This window comes from Scardinius erythrophthalmus, assembly GCF_964197995.2.
Source record: "Scardinius erythrophthalmus genome assembly, chromosome: 18".
Classification (NCBI taxonomy): domain Eukaryota; kingdom Metazoa; phylum Chordata; class Actinopteri; order Cypriniformes; family Leuciscidae; genus Scardinius; species Scardinius erythrophthalmus.
Window position 1 is genome coordinate 33826702 of NC_138238.1, and position 20114 is coordinate 33846815.

Consider the following 20114-nt stretch of genomic DNA (forward strand, 5'->3'; position numbering starts at 1 on the left):
TGTGCAATGTGTGATCAGCTGATGATGGAAACTTTAAGTGGCTAAACCTCATCATAAATCAAATTCATAATGACCCATTACAAGTCTGTGGCAAGCAAGCTGTTAAAGACATGCTTTTGGGTGGCTCTATTGCCACATTCACAGTCTACGACACAGTCTATCTCACAAATGAATATGGAAAAATCTGTCTGAATGCATGCTTTACCATGACTTACTGCTTTAGTCACAGTGATGACAAACGAGCAAGGTTTTTTTTTTAGCGAATTATGGGATAAAATTCACAAAGTGATCAACTAAGAACAGTGTCATTATAAATAACGATTATTGATTGTAACATACTGTATTCTGCATGGTGAAAATGAATTGACTAGAAATATTTTACGCTATATGGATATTTTGTAAAATAAAGAAAACAAACAGGATGCCGCTTTCTGCTGTTCCGGTTTCCTTTCCGTGAAGCTTGTGGAGCGTGTCAGAATGTATAGAAATTCAGCGTGCATAGATCATCTCTTCTTCTGCTCTTTTTCCTGTTGTGGTGGTTAGCAAACAGCACTGCATTACCGCGTGCGCCCCCTTCTGGATTGGAGTATAGATCGCCTGTAACTGAATGTATTCGACTGTTCGGGACAGACACATGTACCATTACACCCCTAATGGATAAATCATTTATAGTGTTGTTCAACATCAGACTGCCTACGATCCTGGGAAATAAAACACTTGCTGATGAAAATATGAACGGCGAATGAATTATATAAATTATGAATTGCTATGCGGTTCCTACCGAACATGGAACATTCTTAGAACTTTGGCTTTGTTGGCTTTGAACTTTGTTTCAAGTATCATTTATAGAATGTACGTTCAGAATTATCTGGTCTTTAATAGTATTCTCAAAAGTATACCAAAAACAACAATAAAAAAAAAAAACAATAAAAAACAACAACAAATAATGAAATGACCCTCACAATAGATAATGCTTTACAATGAACTCTGTTAGAGAGCTGCATATGGCAATTTATCAGTTCAATAAAAAAACATGTCTGCATCGCTTTTACAATGTTTCAGATCCCTCAGTTTTTGCTGATCTCCTAAAAGCCTAGCCAGCGTTGATTCTCATTTTATTACGAGCTCTGTCACATTATCTTTTTGCCAGCATGCTCTACTCTGTTCTGCATTTTTTAACAGCTGATTCCCCGGACAGCAACATAGTGTCGGCCCAGATCCGGGCCACATCTGGTACGGGCCTCATGTGGATTCAGCACATAACGGATGTGGGCCAGATCTGGGCCGACACTATGTTGCTGTCTGGGTCCCCTAGTGATGAGCGCTTTCCAAACACGCTTTGTGAAGCTTTGAAACCTTTGTGAATCATTTGTTTGGAATCAGTGAATCAGGGCTGGTATCAAACAGCCAAAGTCAGTAAACAGGGCTTTGACGCTTCGTTACCTCATAGCTGTTTCAAAATGTCTTGAAATTTCAATGGTTTGCCGCTAGGGGGCAATTATCTCTGTGAACACATGAACCAGTGTCTGTATGGTTTTTACATCATCTCGGATCAGTTTTATAAATTTGTACACATTTGATGACACATTTGTATAATAAAAAGGAAAAGATGTAGTTAAAAGTTGATATTTGTTCTGATTAACGAAGCTCTCCATAAAACAAATTAAACAATTTAATAAAATAACACACATTAAAAAGATGCTTAATATTTAATGGTATTAGAGGATTTGTTAATTGCAGTTCCCTTTCGTAAAGGGAACTCCCGCTGCATCGATACTCGATACTTTGGGGAATGCCTTCGGCATGAAGCGTCTGAAGTCTACTATACAACTATCCCAATCTGGATTGGTGCAACGTCATTACGTCACCCGTGACGTCGCATGTGACAGTGATCCGGAAGCTATAAAACGGTCACAGGAACCAGGAAATGTTAGCTTCTGGTCTTCAGCAAGCGCTCTATGTTACAACTGTTTGTCTTATTTGGTGTTGTCTGTCCCGTGATAAGAGTTTTGAGATGGCGGAAAAGCAGTTTAGGCAGTGTGCTTCCCCTTGTCCACGTTATTTGGCGGAAGGTGACACACATTCACTTTGCGTGGTTTGTTTGGGAGTGGAGCATGCACAGGCAGCGCTCGAGGGTCGTTCCAGCTATGGGAACTATGGGAAGCTAGTTCCCATAGTTCCGCTCAGGGTGCGGAAGCCCGCACTGCGGCTTCTTCCGCCCCAGCAGTGGAACCGATGCTCGAATTATCTGGTTCTGAGGAGCTAGATATTTTGGGCATCGAGGCAGGGGAATGTGAAAATTCGCCACCCCATTCCCCTGCCTTTGAGGAGCTGCTAGAGGTTGTGACCAGAGCAGTTCAAAAATTAAATATCAACTGGCCATCTGAGACGCAGGAAGCGACTGTAAAAAGCAAACTTGATGAGCGCTTCCTGCAGTCTCGGTCACAACCTCTACGCCGGAGCCTGCCATTTTTTCCCGATCTCCACACCGAGGTGTCGAGATCGTGGAACAAGCCCTTCTCCTCAAGAATATCTAGCCCCAATGTCCATCTATATTCAAATATAATGGGTGCTAGGGAGGAGGGCTATGGGATGATGCCCAGGGTTGAAGAGTCGTTTGCGTCGCACCTCTCCCCTGACGTTGCGTCATCCCTGCGGGCTCCGGCGCTTCCCACTAAGCCCTGCCGTACAACATCGGCTTTAGTTGTGAAGGCATTTATGGCGGCAGGTCGGGCTGGTAGTTGTCTGCATACGATGGGGCTGTTGCAGGCATACCAGGCCGACCTCCTCAAAGAGGTGGACGACGGTGGGGAGGTCGCCTACGACGACATCCGCGAGATGCGTCGTGTGGTCGACTTGTCTTTCCGTGCTACCAAGGAGACGGCCCGTGCCATCGGCCGCTCCATGGCAGCACTGGTAGCCACGGAGAGACACTTGTGGCTGAATCTGTCGGGCATCGGGGACAAGGACAGGGCTTGTCTCCTCGATGCCCCGGTTTCGCCTTCTGGCCTTTTCGGCGACGGTGTCAACAATGTCGTCGATAGGTTTCAGGAGGCGAAACGACAGTCAGCCGCATTTAAAGAGCTTATCCCCCGCCGTCGTTCCAGGTCTCGTGGGTCTGCTGCCAGGGGGCAGTCCCACGAGGCCGCCGCCAGCTCCTCACACCTGCTGAGGCAGAAGGAGAGTGTGGCCTCTCGTGCTCCCCCCCAAGGGGCCTGGAGACAGAGGCAACACCCTCAGTCGAAGCCTTCCAAGCCGAAAACAGATCTGAGGACTGTTATTCAGGCGAGGAAGGCTTCGACTAAGAGGCCGTGACGGGACGTCCAGGCCTCTGAGGGCACCCCCCTCCGCGTGGGCTTTCTAAAACTTCGCTCCGCGGAGCCCTCAGGAAATCGATGTTGCTTCCCGCCGCCAAGTGCGCTTCGGGACGCATCGAATTCTAGCGAATGTATCTCACAGAATGTTCCTATGAAATCTATGGTTCTGAAACGTTCGCTACCTCTCACGAGGCCTGTAGAAAAGATGATTCGGTTAGTTCCTGCCAGAAGAGTGCTTCAGGTCACCGAAAATATAAATGAGAATAAAGATGAAAATAGAACACCTGAGGTTAGTCCTGAGAGACTGATTCCCTTAGTAGATTATTTAGACACCTGGAAGGGTCTTCAAAATATATCTCAGTGGGTCCTGAGTACAGTTGAGAAAGGATATAGAATCCAGTTCCAGTTTAGACCACCCAAATTTAGTGGTGTTATTCATACGCTGGTATCTCCTGATCAGGCTCAGGTGATGGAAGATGAAGTTCAGACTCTCCTAGCTAAGGAGGCCATAGAATATGTGCCCTTAGAGCAGAGGGATTTCGGGTTCTACAGCCGGTACTTCATAGTTCCAAAAAAGGATGGTGGGCTGCGTCCCATTATAGATCTTAGGGTATTGAATAAATCTTTGAGGAGATTTAAGTTCAAAATGTTGACGATACCTATGATCATTCAACAAATCAGATCCGAGGACTGGTTTGTGACGATAGATCTTAAGGATGCATATTTTCATATTTCCATCATCCCACATCATAGGAAGTTTCTTAGATTTGCTTTTGGGGGTAAAGCTTATCAATATAGAGTTCTTCCTTTCGGCCTAGCCTTGTCACCTCGCACCTTCACTAAATGTATGGACGCTTCCCTTGCTCCATTGAGACTTCAGGGGATCCGTATATTGAATTATATAGATGACTGGCTCATTTTAGCCCAGTCAAAGGAGCTGGCGATTCAACATCGAGATGTTGTTTTGAGTCATTTGAGGTGATTGGGGTTGAGACTCAATGTGAAGAAAAGTTCCTTAACTCCTTTCCAGAGGACTACGTTCCTGGGTGTAGAGTGGGACTCAATCACGATGCGGGCACAATTGTCTCCTGCTCGTATTAATACTATTTTAAACACAATGAAGAGTATTAGGCTAGGCCAGGCTATCACTGTCAAACATTTTCAAAGAGTTTTGGGTCTTATGGCTGCAGCTTCCACGGTAATTCCCTTTGGTCTGCTCCATATGAGGGCCTTGCAGTGGTGGCTCAGGAACAAGGGGTTTTCTCCTCTGGGAAACCCTTTTCGCACGATCAGAGTTACGAGCAGATGCCTTCGTTCTCTTGTCATTTGGAAGAAACCATGGTTCCTGTCTCAGGGCCCGGTGTTGGGAGCACCATGTCAGAGAAAAACCTTGACTACGGATGCGTCCCTCACGGGCTGGGGTGCGGTTATGGAGGGCCGTTACACCCGAGGTACTTGGAAGGACCATCATCTCACATGGCATATTAATCGCTTGGAGATGTTGGCTGTATTTTTTGCCCTGAGGCACTTCCTTGTGGACCTCAGAGGCCATCATGTTCTTGTTAGGACGGACAATATGTCGGTGGTCTCTTATATCAACCGCCAAGGAGGTTTGAGATCTCGCCCTCTTTGTAGACTGGCGCATCAAATTCTTCTTTGGTCCCAGGGCAAATTTCTCTCTGTCAGATCCATTTATATTCCTGGGGTTGAAAATATGGGAGCAGACATCCTGTCGAGGCAGGGGCTGAGGCCCGGGGAATGGCGGCTCCACCCTGAAGTGGTTGAGCTTATATGGAGAGAGTTTGGCCGGGCGGAGGTTGACCTGTTCGCTTCTCATGAGAACTCTCATTGCCCGCTCTGGTACTCTCTCTCACATCCAGCTCCTTTGGGCTTGGATGCTATGGTTCAGATATGGCCGAGGTCACGTCTGTACGCTTTTCCCCCGATCGCTCTGCTCCCTGGGGTTCTAGAAAGGGTCAGGAGGTACGGAGTGAGACTACTCCTTGTAGCTCCGTACTGGCCGGCCCGAATTTGGTTTTCGGACCTTATCAGTCTCTTGGAGAGTCCTCCATGGAAAGTTCCTATTAGGAGAGATCTTCTGTCTCAGGCTGATGGTACATTATTTCATCCCCGACCAGAGTTATGGAGACTATGGGTCTGGCCCCTGAGGGGGTCCCACCCATAATTGGGTTGCCCTTTCCACTGAGGTGGTCAGGACATCCGCACTAGAACCCCACTCTACTAGGAACTAAACAATTTAGTTAGGGAGGGCATTGAACCCAGTCTATTACTGCCCACTGGCTTCAGTTCTGGTGTTCCATCCCGCTCTCTAACGGGATCTCCTGTTCATGCTTAGGGCCTCTGTGGCGGCCTAAGTGCCCTCCGCAAGCCTCTTAGGGTGCTCGCGATAGGAAGTTCCCACTGAAACTCCATGTTCCTGTAGATTGGAGGATGAATCCTTTTCATCCAGCCTATTGGCATCAGGCTGATGGGTTATCCCTGGCACCCATCATGTCCTGTGGATGACATATATGAATATATACAAGTATATATAAGTATATAGGAGAATCTATTGAGTTGCTTCACGCTCGTCTTACTCCCTGGAAGAGGGGTGGTGCTGCCCCCTCTCACTTACTAACGTAGGAGCCACTCTACATTATTGTTGCCCCGGTACCGAGGTGCCGGTAGGCAATATCATGATTCTTCAGGTATTCCATCCTCCATCGCATGTGTCGGATGGTCAAGGTTTAGCCTTGGAGGTTCCTATGCTAGGCCTCGGGCTGGGAGAAGTCAATCCATCTAGTAATGTATCAAGGGTTAGGAGTTATTCCCCTCTATCAAGTAGTCAGTTGGTTATCTGCAGAAACCACTCATAATTGAAGTACAAGGTGCGCTTTTGCCTTCACCTCTTATCCAATACTTTCTACTGTCTGGGGTTTCCCTTTCCATGGGGTCAGGTTAGCCTCCGGCTCCTCACCTCCCCTTCTTACACCAAATCTTACAACAAACTAGTTTGGATCTGCTCTCTACTCTTTCTATCGTCCTTGAGTGTACCAGATCTTTGTACCAGGGCGTTTTTTCTCTCAGTGTGGCGGCGTGGGTATTCGTTCCCCAAAGTATCGAGTATCGATGCAGCGGGAGTTCCCTTTACGAAAGGGAACGTCTCGGGTTACGTATGTAACCCTCGTTCCCTGAGTAGGGAACGAGACGCTGCATCCCTCGGCCACACTTTTCGCGCCCCTGAGAACGACTTGCTTTGACCAATTAGAAGCTAACATTTCCTGGTTCCTGTGACCGTTTTATAGCTTCCGGATCACCGTCACATGCGAGGTCACGGGTGACGTAATGACGTTGCACCAATCCAGATTGGGATAGTTGTATAGTAGACTTCAGACGCTTCATGCCGAAGGCATTCCCCAAAGTATCGAGTATCGATGCAGCGTCTCGTTCCCTACTCAGGGAACGAGGGTTACATACGTAACCCGAGACGTTATAGATTACACATTCAATAAAACATAATTGCATCTACCGGCAGCCGGGCCATGAGTGCATGAGTGGGGGGTTGTTGTTGTTTTAAATTAATTAAATAATTAAAGGATTAAATGGATTTAAGGGAATAAGGAAAAATAAATAAAAACGTTGTGTGGTGAAGTTTAATATTTCCAGTTGGGGTTTGCTCAAATAGAAATTGTAAAAATAGTAAATGTTTGGTACATTATATGTTTGTTTATTGCAATTTGTCAAATCTGAATAGCTTAGATTTCAGTGCACACTGCATAGTATCATTGTTTAGAAATCAATTTGCATTAGCTTGTCAATTTTGCTAAATCTGTGCCAAGTTATTTTTGACATCTCAGTCTATGTTTAGAATGGGTTTAAGTTCAGCTTTGAGTCAATTGTTGTTTTTAAGTCTCCACTTACTCTAAACACATTTGTTTGGATGGGAAACACCTGTTCTTGTAGATGAGATTAGGAGCGTCTCTCAGCGTGGAACACTGTGTTTGGCTGATAATAAGATTCTCTGTAGTCTGTTTCAAAGACTTCACTCACAGTCTCAAGCAATGACCGTATAGTTGGAATAGTTCAAACCAAAATGTAAGTTCTGTCATCATTTACTCACCTTCATGTTGTTCCAAATCAGTATAATTTTCTATTTTGAGTGAAACAGGAATAATGTTGTTCATGCTGCTCCTTTCTGTACACTGAAATAAATGGTGGTGGGTGCTTTTGAGTTCTAAAAATGACAGAAAAAAAAAAACCTTGATGTAACGTTAACATTTCATGTGATGAGCTACACCTGGTTACTCTAAAAGGACATCTGTGTGAATTTGAGGAGAACTGACTTCAGCTAAGGGGCCATTTACACAAAACCGTTTTCAACGGGGGAAAAAATATGCATTTTGGCTGTTCATTTACAAGACAACAGCGTTGTGGGGGACTGAAAACACAAACCTTAAAAAATGGGTATCAAAGTATCAAACTATACCGTTATCGTCTCTGAGCAAACTACAAACACACGAATTTGTGAAAACGGTGACCTCATGCGCATTCATATTATGTGCTCAATCTATAAGCGTGTTAGTGTTTCTTTACAGAGTGACACCGCCAACTACTGGCCTGGCAGCAAAATACAGCGTTAATCATAATTGTGTGTGAAAAAGATTAAAAGTGCTTGCTGTTTTACTGCCTCTGGTGTTCATTTCTGTAGAAACTGCAGTGATATGTACATAGTATGTAATTAGCATTTTGCAAAAATGTTGCCAGATATTTTTTTCCAATGAGCCTTTGTTGAAAAATCACCTGAGGCCAGGTGGTTAAAAGTCAATATAAAATAATAATAATAATAATAATAATAATAATAATAATAATAATTAACCCTTTTTTGGTTCCCCAAAGAATCTTTCAGTGCATTTTTAAAATGTTCTTTAAAATAAAAATAAAAATAAAAATTCTTAGTGTGAATATTTTTTTTTATAAACTAAAGAACCTTTTCTCATGATTTAAGAACCTTTTGTGGAATTGAAAGGTTAAATGGATGTTAAAGGTTCTTCGTGAAACCATAGATAAAAAACCTTAAATTTAGGTATATAAATGAGTCATATAAATTCCTTTGCTATGTAGTAGTATTAACACAAGCTCTTCTTTATTTGACAAAGTAATACCACATGATTCACGCACCAAAATATTATCACAAATGTTAAATAATTGGTCCCATACACTATTTTGCAGTTCAACAGCTCTGTGATACATTCCTTTTTAAAATAACTAATATACCATCTAGTCTAATCAATATGAGGTAATTATAAAAAAAAATAAAAAATATTTCCAAGTGTTCATGACTTCAAATATGCTTGAATTCCAATCTTTCATCTTTACACCTTATATGATCTAATTCCATATTGGACTAAAGCAACAAAACAAAAAAGAAAAGAAAAAGAAACAATCCATTTGATATAAGAGCCAAGCCCATTTCCTTTGAAAACAGAGGCAATGCTGTAGATTCCACAATCAATTCAGGATCAGAGATTAGGATAAAACAGGAGAAACAACTGGGAATCGAACTGTAAAATAATAACAATAATCTTTTGCTGTTCCATTAATGCAGTCAGTAAAATGAAACCTTTGAGACCTGTTTAAGAAGAGAGTATGCAGATGTTCGCCAGCCTTATAAAGAAAATCAACTAAATGAATTGTGAATGTCAAAAATGACTCGCAACCCCTTGTTAACCCTTACTGACATGTCTGTGGGGGGGAAGACAAAGTAAAACGTTTCGAACACACAGCCAAAAATATGTAATGCAAGAAAATGTGACATCATCGACAACCACATTATGTGACCGCCGTGAATAGCACTCTTAAGGCGCTGATGTGTGACTCGATATATAAACGTCACCGTCTGTCATCTCGAAATGACGTGAGATAAAAAGTCTAATAAAGTAATATGGGTGAACTTATCTTCCTTTTATGTGAGGCCTCTCTGTTGTTTTTATGATATAATTGATGAAACTAAGCCTTTGTGCTGGTGTGTATTTTCTCACGAGGCAGCCAACTGTAAAACGGGAGGTTAATTGACACAGCCCATGGGGGTGACGCGAGGTCACCGCCGTCGTCTCCGTCAGTTTCAAGTTCTCCGGGACCTGTTTGGATCTTTTTTATTTCGGAGGAAACTGTTAAGTGTCCCTCGGGTGATGATGAGTGATGTAGCCCCAAGTCTGCACACATGAATAAGCACCTTGAAAATAAGCACACTGCCTGGGCTCTATGGGGGAAGAGAGCGAGCCTTTGAAGTCATGTAATGTACACCTACCCCTCCCTCCTTCTCTTTGACTTATTTATGGTATTTGTTTCAAGTGTAGTTGAGAAGAAAAACTTTTCCCCCGTCCTTTGCATTCATATTTAGAGTGAGGCCTGGTGAATGGGCCTGGGTAGCACGGTTGCTCCTCTGAGGAGATGGATGGTGTGCTCTGCTCTATTGTGTGTGGAGGAAGTGTATTTGAAAAGGTCATTGACGGAGACCCGAGGACGCCCCTCTTTCATGTGGATCCGAGCAGCTTGTTTGTCATTAGCACTAGGCGCTGAGGTGCTAAATGTTGTTTGCCTTTCGACGGCGGCCAAAGCTGCTCTTTTTGAAGTGTCCCCTCCAAATTAAGCCTGCCCCGCTGGTCCTCTCGGATGACACAGATAAACTTGACGGGCTCGCTGCATCTGTCCACCCATCGACACGTATTCTTTTCTCCTAAACCCTTGTGCAAATGAGCAAACACGCAGATAGTAATGTGCGGGTAATAGCTCAAATTAGGGGCGCCATTGTTTCGGTCAGCGCCTCACGCTGCCACACAACGGCCTGCGGTCCGAGTAAAGCCAACACATTTGCACCTCACTGAGATCAAAGATTCGAGCCTTTTTTTGTGGATGCAATCACTTAGGCAAATGAGATTCTGTGTAACCACCTCTTTGTGTAGTTTAAGTTGGGCTTTTGTGTAGAACAAATGGGGGCATTATGGGTTTGGCGGAGGAAGAGGTAATATCAAAGGGAAGCGGCCTGCCCTATTAAGCCCAGTAAACTGTACGCAGCACAAAGGAGACAATTGAAGAACATTAAATTGGCTTTGGCTACTTCCCTTCAGAGCAGAGAGAGGAGAAGTGAATGTGACATAATTGTCTTTAATGATGAAGATCAGTGGTCTGAGCGCTCCTGTGGAATGACATTGTCTCTTTTCAGAGGGAGACAGGAGATATGCCTTTCTTTTCCGAAGCGATTGTGTGGATCTCTGTTGAGGTTTGCTGTGTTATCTGTCTTCAACTCTGGGTGACCTGCAAATCTCAAAGAGGCCTCCAGCATATCTGCGATTCGGGGAATCGCAGATCCAGCCTTACGGGGAAGGGCGTCACACGCAGAACACCTTAAAATGTTTAGTCCGCTATATTTAGTCGCTGTCTTAAAGGGATGGTTTGCACTAAACTGAGAAGTCTGTCACCGTCTGCACACGCTCGTGCCGTTCCAAATCTGTGTACTGAAGAATCAAAACATCTGTCAAGCTCCAGAAATAAAAAAATAAATAAAAAAATTGCCAATACGTCCTGGATCATATGATTTGTGCCTTGTGTGCAACAGATCCAAATTTCTATAATAATAATACAATTCTGAATCTGAAGGCTTGAAATGCAGGGTTGTAAAACTTTATGGTGTAGAGTTTTTATATCTGCCTGAACTATTTCTTTTAGTACAGTGAAGTACAGAGTCCAGCATTTTCCCTTTGCCCCTCTGCTAATGCACTGATACTCAATAGAGACTTTTTATGAGTGGGTGTGGAAGCTTTTGGACTAATCAGACACTTAAACGATGATGACACCCAGCACTATAGTGACAGCAAAGAAGCTGCCTCTGTCCTCCACATGACACAACCATACGCAGCCACATCATCAGCTCAGTGCTCCTATAGGAGACTGAACAGTGCATTGCAGTACATCTAGTTCAGTGTCACATTTGCATGCTTCTCTGCACATTTTTTCACTGCTATTTCATTCAAAGGTTGATATAACGCTACACCATTTCTCCGCAGCACACAAAGCCAAGTGTGTAATCCCTCTTTTGGTTCTATGTAAATGTTTTACACTGTAAAAAAGAAAAAAATTGCTGCCTTAAATTTTTAAGTACAATCAACTTGGATGTTTAAGTCATTTTAACTTAAATTATATTAAACTGACAAAAAAAAAATGAGTTGACTCTTGTATAATAACTTATTTTGATAAGCAATGTAACATGATGTCGAAACTTATTGATCATATCATTTTTTACAGTGTTTGTTTGTATGTGTGTAACTGTGAAGCTATCTCCAATACCGACTGTTTGTAATGAATAAATAAAAACCGGTTGATAATGTATCATGCATTTACTCCTAAGATTTATTCCAGAGAAAAACACCCTATCTCACATGTCCCCTTAAGAGTTTCAGAAGAGATTGGAGCAATGCCTCAAACTTTGCCAGAATCTCAGCCATTTCAGTATATTCCGTGTGAATAATCTCTTCCAAAACCAATTTAATTATCATGTTGTACTTTACAATAAGGTCCATTAGCTAACATTAGTTAATGTATTAACTAACATGAACTAACAATGAGCAATACATTTGTTAATCTTTGTTAATGTTAGTTCATAAAAATATAGCTTTTCATTGTTTGTCCATGTTACTTGACAGTACATTAACTAATGTTAACAAATACGACCTTTGATTTTAATAATGCATTATTAAATGTTGAAATGAATATTAACTTAGATTAATAAATGCTGTGGAAGTATTGTTCATTCTTAGTTCATGTTAACTGAGGTAGTTAACTAATGTTAACAAATGAACCTCGTTGTAAAGTGCTACCAATCATCTTTTAAATGAGTAGTAACAAATTAACATGCACAAATTGGTAATAAAAACGGTGAGAAGAATAACAGTCTATTAATTAGTTTGAAGGCTATTCTGTTACTGAAGATGCAATGTCAAAAAAAAAAAAAAAAAAAAACATGACAGGTGCAAAAAGTGATGTTTGTCATAAAACGTAATATACCCATTCCAGAATCTGCTACTTAAATGAAAGATGAGAGGCTGTTTGTCCTTTTTCTCACATCGTATTCTCCACCAGTGTTTGAAGAGCCAGTCATTTGTCAACACGAATGAAAATCACTTTTCCATGAGACATCAAAACATGTCAAATATTTATCATGTAATTATTCCGACAGGCCTTACTGACCAAGATGTCCATAAATCACATTGTAAAGCTGCGTGGAACAAGAGCGAGCGTTCAGACCGTTCTCAGATGTTCCATGACACAACATGCCCTTTTAGTTTAATGATGAAATAAACAGTCAGATAATGTGTCAAAATTATTCATAGAAAACCAACAACATTTCACTAAACCAAGTGTTGCATTAATTTTGTGCCAAGCATCCAAACCAAAGCATCACTTTTGCATATGTGGCTGTGGTTCATTTAAAACGCTTCAAAAACATCTCATCTAGAGTTTTAAAAAAGATCTCAACAGCTGATCTGATTTGATTAGGCAGAGATCTCAATATGAATTCCAGCATTTCTCATTCTTCTAAATCCAAGTTAACTGATATATACCATTGGTCATTTTATAACTCTATACTAGTCAGCAATGGTCATTTTAGGAGAAACATTTAAGACAAGGTTGATCCCCCAAAGTTGAAAGTTCTCACCCTCAATTTGTTTCTGTATGAATTTCTTTCTTCTGTTGAACATGGAATATATTTTAAAGAATGTTGGATAACCAGACAGTTGATAGGCCCCACTGACTTCTATAATAGGAAGATAAATACTATTTAAGTCAATGGGGTCCATCAACTGTTTGGTTACCAACATTCTTTAAAATATCTTCTTTTTGTGTTCAGCAGAAGAAAGAAAGTCACACAGGTTTGAAACAACTTGAGGGTGAGTTAATGATGACAGAATTGTCATTTTGAACTATTGCTTTAACTCCATTATACACAGCAAAAGTGTTGAAAAGTAAGCCATTTTAACCGGTTTGTTTGTAAATTTGGTGTGTTTGTCTTATCTTGAGATACCTCTCGTGCTTTAGTTATGAAGGGCAACCATTCAGAATAATTGTTAATGCCACATCATAAAATTCCCCTATAGTTGTTGTCATTGTTAACTGTTTCTTGCCCTTTGACTTGAGATAAACAAAGCCTTCGAGACGGTGGTGTTACGTTCTCTAACTCTGTGTTTGGACTGCTGTCTGCTGCTGAAAACCATGCATCTTAAAGAGCTCATATCTGTGACGCCTGCCATCATTACAGTCGGATCTCGCTGTCTGTAATTTGCAAGCATGGCAGTCAGTCAGCTAGTAAAACAGCACAGGGTCATTCCAAGCCATTCTACAGCCAACACTGACCCACAAACCTCTACTCTGTGACACAGACGAGACATCTCTGTATTTATGCACATTGCTTAGACTTGGGGATATAATTCCTCAAATGCTAACTGTGTTAGTGAACTGAATCAAATCCAGTAAAATGGCACAGTGCGAATCATCCTTCCACAAATTGAAAAAGTAATGCTGCTTAATTATTTTCATAATATTCATTGACCTGCTGTTTTAATCACCACATCAGTATTTTCTCCCCTTTGATGAAAACATCTAACAGTGACTAGTAGGGTAAGATCATACTAGTAATTACACACAACCTTTAAATTAAAGACAACCACGCAAATGTCATTCATTTATGCAGCGTATCTGCCATTATAATATAGAGCTGTGAAAATCATCTTTTACCACACAAAATGTTTCCTTAATTGTATCCTCTCATCTCACTTCCTGCTTAAGGCTAATCAACATTAAGAGATCTGAGCCTTAAAATATAACCTCAATGAAATCGTAACCTCTTTTGAAAGCGTTATTTTAAGGCAATGTCAAATATATGTGTATCTGTTCACTTTTATTTCTTGTTTGCTAATTTTATTCCTTCTTCACAGTTTCTCAACTTAAATGAATTTAAATAGTCAATCAATAAATCAATCAAAAAATCAAATATTATGATACAGTACATGCAGCCATGTGTCCCATTCATCTTGCCTAACTGACTAACTTGGCTAACAGGCACATACTTTCGAGGGTAAACGCTCAATTCACATTAATGTGTTTGGGTTCTTTTTAAGTAACTCTGCGTGTGAGTCCCAGTTACTTAACTATTTGTTGAAAAATAGTATGTGCCGTGAAGTGTTGACTGATCTCAACTTCAAAGTGAACCAGGCTTTAGGGGCAGTTCGCAAACATTCACACTGCTATGCTCAGAAGCCCCAGTATTGCTGCTTTATTGTGCCTACTTTGAAAAAAGAAGGAAATCCACCTTTTCACACTCGTGTTTGCAGATCATTTCTGCCTGAACACTAGAAGCATCCTTCATGGACCCTTGATTCCTCTTAGTGAAGCATATCAAATGGCCTTGACCTTACTTAACTGCTTTACTGTATGCAGACTGCGGAGGTTTGGGTTTCTTTTGCACCATTGTGCAGCTTGGGATTCCATCCACAGATGTTTGTGGTCTTCAAGCTGTTGACGGTATTGACAAAAGCATGGGATAAAGCCTATCCAATGCCAGCAAAGGCACATGGATGGGAAAGGGACAATTGCAAACTGTATATCCTGTGCTTTGAAATGCTTACCCCACTGCTTTGTCTATCTTGACAGCTCCAGGTAAAAGACTTAAAGTTTCCAATTACAGATGGGAGAAATGCAAAAGGAAGCAGAACGCGCAAAACCAACTTTCTGAATGAGGGCGTGTTTTGAGAAGAAGGGTATTTGCTCTTTTGCAGCATTGTATTCTGTTTGAATGCTACTCTGTTAAAGTCCCCCTGTGGTGAAAATCAAGCTTTTAATGTTGTTTATATGTCAATGGGGTGTTTTTAATACGCTTTAAGACAAACCAAATTCATAAGTCAGCAGCATTGCTGGGTATTTTCTCCTTAAAACTTCAGAGAACCAAAGACGGTTACTTCCCGTGGTTTGAAATCGCTGGTATCGCTGACATCACAAACTACCTTGTAACCAATCGTCAACGAGCTAGTCAGCTATTTTAAGGCATTTTTTTTTTTTAAATGTCATTTTGGTGATCAAAGATGTGTTTTAAGGGATAAAATGATTGATTACAGGGGGGCTTTAAAACGACCAATATTAAAACATAAAGGAGGTTAATAATCATTTAACAGTGTATAAAACCAATAAACGTCCTATAATGATTCACTGAAATGTAATAAAACTGCTTCCCATCCCATGCTCTCGCTATGAGCAGACAGAGCCATTAAACGCTGCCACTATCAGTGAGCATCCTTGAACTTTAAAGAGAAGGTGACTATAGTCAGTCTCCACGTGCTAGACCATATTAAAGCCTCTCACCTTCAAAGAGAGAGAGAGAGAGAGAGAGAGAGAGAGAGAGAGAGAGACAGACAGAATTCACAAGCAGACCTCAAACAGATGCTTGTTTGTAATGTGTGACCTGTCTATATAAATGCTTTTCAAAGCATCGGATCAATCAGACATTGGTGGCTTTTAATCTCCGTTTCAAGATGGGTTCGTTTACATTACTGCGATTTTGTTTTTTTGTTTTTTGTAACATCGCTTTATCTGTTTATATTATATTCTTTAAAAAAGTGTTTTATTTAAATGATTTTGAATATCGTTCTCTTTGGTAACTTTGTTTCAACATGTGTAACACAAAATGACTTCAAAGTAACACAAACTAAAAATAGCCTCCCTGATGCAATTGAATATGACTTTTTTTTATAGACACCTTATTGAATACCTTAAAGTTATAGAGGGGAATACATTAAACCTCCTCAGCTCTGACCACACCTAACTTAACATTCTGTGTATTCTTTACATACAGCTCGAGAAACTCTCTCTTAATCCTCTTAATGCAAGCATGACTTAAAACACAGCAAACTGAATATCATCTGGACAATCTTTATTTAGAATAAAATAGACATTTAAATCAGCTCTATATGACTGTAAAAACCAGATATACACAAATAAGATAGACTAGTAAAACACTGAAGCACCTTCTTTCAAAACAGGGTTGACAAAAACATCTGAATTAAGTGCCAACTGCCTTATATTATTTACAGTATAATACAGTAATTTACTGCAATATTTAAGTTCCGTTGAGAAACAATTATATCTACTCTGCAATGTTGACACAAGAAAATGGAGGAAACCAGTTGAAAAACAGAGTATCCCATTCCAAGTCCTGTTCCCCTCAACCGCTCGTCGCTCAAGTCTGTTTTTGAGAAGAAAATTCCTTAAATGTTCATTCAGTGTCTCTGGCAAGTGTGCAGACTCCGTGATGACTTGCCGCCGTCTCCTCTTTGCGTTTTGCAGGACAGACCATCCCCACAATCGCAACGCTGGAATATTTCTAAGCCATGGGTGCCTTTCCTCTTGTGCTTGGTGCAGACCTGGCCTTCTCTTAAGACGGGCTTGCAGATTTTGGACCAAAAGTGACGAGCGCAGCAGAGTCCCTCAGCACAATCTAATGATCTCAGACAGGTTTCTCCCTCCAGTCCTTTAACAAAATAACATCCATGAATATCATGCACAACTGACGTGTTCTTTTTGGGGAATCAATGTCACATTAAGAGATCAGGTTGATGAACATTAACTTAATGTCTTAAACTTAGTCTTACTTTATAAGCATGTGTTAGATTATAAACACATTTCAACATGCTCCAAAAGTTCTACATGTCTAATCTACGTCACATCTAATTAGATAGAAAGTTTCTAAGAATTTCTAAAAAAAATCCTGGAAAGTTTCTGGAAACTTTACAAGCCTAATTAATACCGCTCACATTCCTGAAAAGTTCATGCCTACTTAGTGATACACCAGAGGGTTCAAATATCTGCCTACTGAGTTGCAATTATTTCAAAGGAACATTATCTGAAAATGACCTGAAGCTATTCTACACATAGACACCCACACATAGCTAATAAAATCAACATAACATGGTGGTTAATAAAGTCTATTAGTTATTTAAAGCATTATTTACCTTTTAGCATTTGGTTTTGTGTTGAGCCTTGACTTGGAACTTTTGGTGGCATCACAAAAGTAGAGTTCTCATTGGAGATGGACACAAACTCTTCCATTCCAATCTGATGAATCATGTCAGGATCATTTGGAATACAAACTCCTAATAGGAAGAGGTTCATAGTTAGCCAAAACTGCTTGTTAATTGTTTATTTAATTGTTTGTTTTCTTTCATAAGTTTGATCTTACCATTGCTGCAGTGGTTGCCAGGGCAGCACATCGCATCCCGGATGCAGCGCTTCCTGCGCTTCTTACACTGGAGACAAACACCGCGAGACAGGAAGCAGAACCCCTCGCCACCGCATTCCTCGTCACTCTCGCAGATTAAAGGCTGCTGGAGTTTACAAATACACTATTAGTCTGACGACCACGATTTAAAAACAGCTGTCTGAACATAACATGTGCTCGTTTATATTCTTACCTGCGGTGTGTCGACGGCGAAGTTCAGACTGCCGCTGTCCGCAGGTGACTCATCCGGACTCGGGCTGACCGGGTGACTGGGACTCGCCACACCTGAACCGACCTTAATAGCGTTCGAGTTGAGCACCACAGAACCAGCGGATGCCACTTTGATAAAGCCCACAAGAATGAGGCAAGCGGTTGAGAACATGACAGTGTGCAGCATCGTCAGGTCTGCTATTCCTTGGATGGAGGATGTATTCCCGAGGTGAGCAGAGCTCTTCTGTGGTTCCTCATGAGCGCGAGACGCTTCATTTATACGCGCGCGGGGTTGTTTGCGCTCCCGCCCCTCGCTGAGAGTAACAAAGAGCTGGATGAAATTTCAAAGCGCAGTGTCTATCAGTGTGTTTGGAAGCACGTCTTCACGAGATGCCATCAAACAGCCACTTCAGTAACACTGCTTATTTAATTCACATTAATGGGGAGGTCAGTCATTTGCTGAGAGAAATAAGAAGTTAAGTCAAAAATGACTATACAGATTATTGATTATGTACAGATTCAGTATTATATTGTATTATATGGCCATATTATGCAATAGCCTACTGTAGGTGCACATTTACCCGTTTACAAAACTTTATCTGCTTTTATTTCAAATCAAAGTGACGCAAAAGTCAAAGTAGTCTGTACCTTATATAGTTGGAATAATAATATAATAATAATAATAATAATAATAATAATAATAAAATAATTATATATATATATATAGCCTTTCATTTGTATATTTTTTACAATATTACATGCAGTCTGATTATTTCATTATTCAAAAAGCAGGATACTTGACACTGGACATCTATCGCCTGAATATTCCGAGTTTATTTTCCTATAGTTTCATAGTTTTTCACAGTGAGTTTGAATATTCCATGTTAGAAATGCAGTAGGTTGGCAGATTTAGCAGATCTTGAGTCATAACCGCGATGGAGTGCTCTTTGAAATGCGTTTGATTAAGTGCACGAGATCAAAGTGAATATGCAAATAAGAAGAAGTGAGAAGTTTACCGAATTAATTATCGTTCAGTCTGTGCTTTTAAACAAACAGTGAGTGATTAGCAATCTGAGATAAGAATGCGATGCTCTTAGGTGACGTGGTTCATCTATTGATCTATATTAAAACGATTTGAGCTTTAAATTTTAGAACAGAATAAAACAATTAAGCTTCCTAGTCTCGCTTTTTTTTTTAAATAATATCATCCAAATGAACTGAGCTACCCATGTGAATCTTTATTAAAATTGAGTAGGCTATGTGACTCCTATAGATTTGAAACATTTCAGATATTCGCAGTCTAAAATTAAATCTGTTGCAGCATGGATAGATTGCTCCTAAATGATAACCACCAATAATAATGTAGCATGTATTAATAAATTGGTGAGCATAAACTGCGCAAACGATTTAACATTTTCAAAGTGTCTGTCTGCCCAATTCTCCGGGATAACTCCCAAATCAATGTCTTTGATGTTGTTGACAGGGCCGGGTCACTTCTAATAGACGACCACAGGACAAACGCTCAATACACTTCATTAAACGTGAATTGGCAGGGTTCATCCCCATCCCTTTGTCTATTGGCTTTGTTTTAATTGTACATCCAAAGCCTACAGTGGTGTAAAATGAAGCCTGTGTAAAGGACCCTTTGATGAGCTCAGATCAAACAGGACTGAAGCCCGTGTCTTAATCAGACTTCCACAGCGATGCGATTTTCGCAAACAGTCCATTTGCTCGGCTTTTAGCGGCTTTTTGTGGGCAATGTACTTAGCAAATTCATTTAGAGGGATGCCAGGTAATCCTGTTTTAAAATTCCTGATGACATCTCAATCAGGTCAGGGCTCCTGAATGACCCTGAGTAGCTATTATTCACTATAGGCAACAGCAAAAATTAAAAATCGTAACCGTGTGTCCTTGCATTTATAAAAGCAATATGAAAAATGACATCAGTTCAGTACAGAATGAATGAATGAATGAAAATAAATCTGGCAATAGCTATGGCCTAATAATAGTTATAGCCAACTAACTAGCCTATAGCAAACTAACTTGGCACATCAATCAATGTAAAATGCGTGCCTTTTCCAATGCATTGCAATGGCTTTGAATAGTAGGTTCGGTTCTTTTGAATTGGTCCTTTCAAAGAACCGGTTCAAAACACCGAATTAATTCTTTTACGAAGTGACATAATTAGCTACTTCATCACTTGACGTGGCATGCATGCTCTAACATGTTCGAATGATATGTTTTGCATGTTGTTCATTAAGCTTTTT

The 20114-nt window shown here is 40.7% G+C and overlaps 1 protein-coding gene across 1 annotated transcript; it reads right to left on the reverse strand.

Annotated features, from left to right (window-relative positions):
• Positions 1-16278: 16278 nt before the first annotated feature.
• Positions 16279-18092, reverse strand: dkk1b (dickkopf WNT signaling pathway inhibitor 1b). Its single transcript, XM_081392028.1, has 4 exons — positions 17831-18092; positions 17599-17743; positions 17372-17512; positions 16279-16890 (listed from the first exon to the last, which is right to left on the reverse strand). Exons 1-4 carry the CDS (start codon positions 18032-18034, stop codon positions 16640-16642), a joined length of 741 nt encoding a protein of 246 aa, XP_081248154.1. The 5' UTR covers positions 18035-18092; the 3' UTR covers positions 16279-16639.
• Between the last annotated feature and the right edge of the window lie 2022 nt (positions 18093-20114).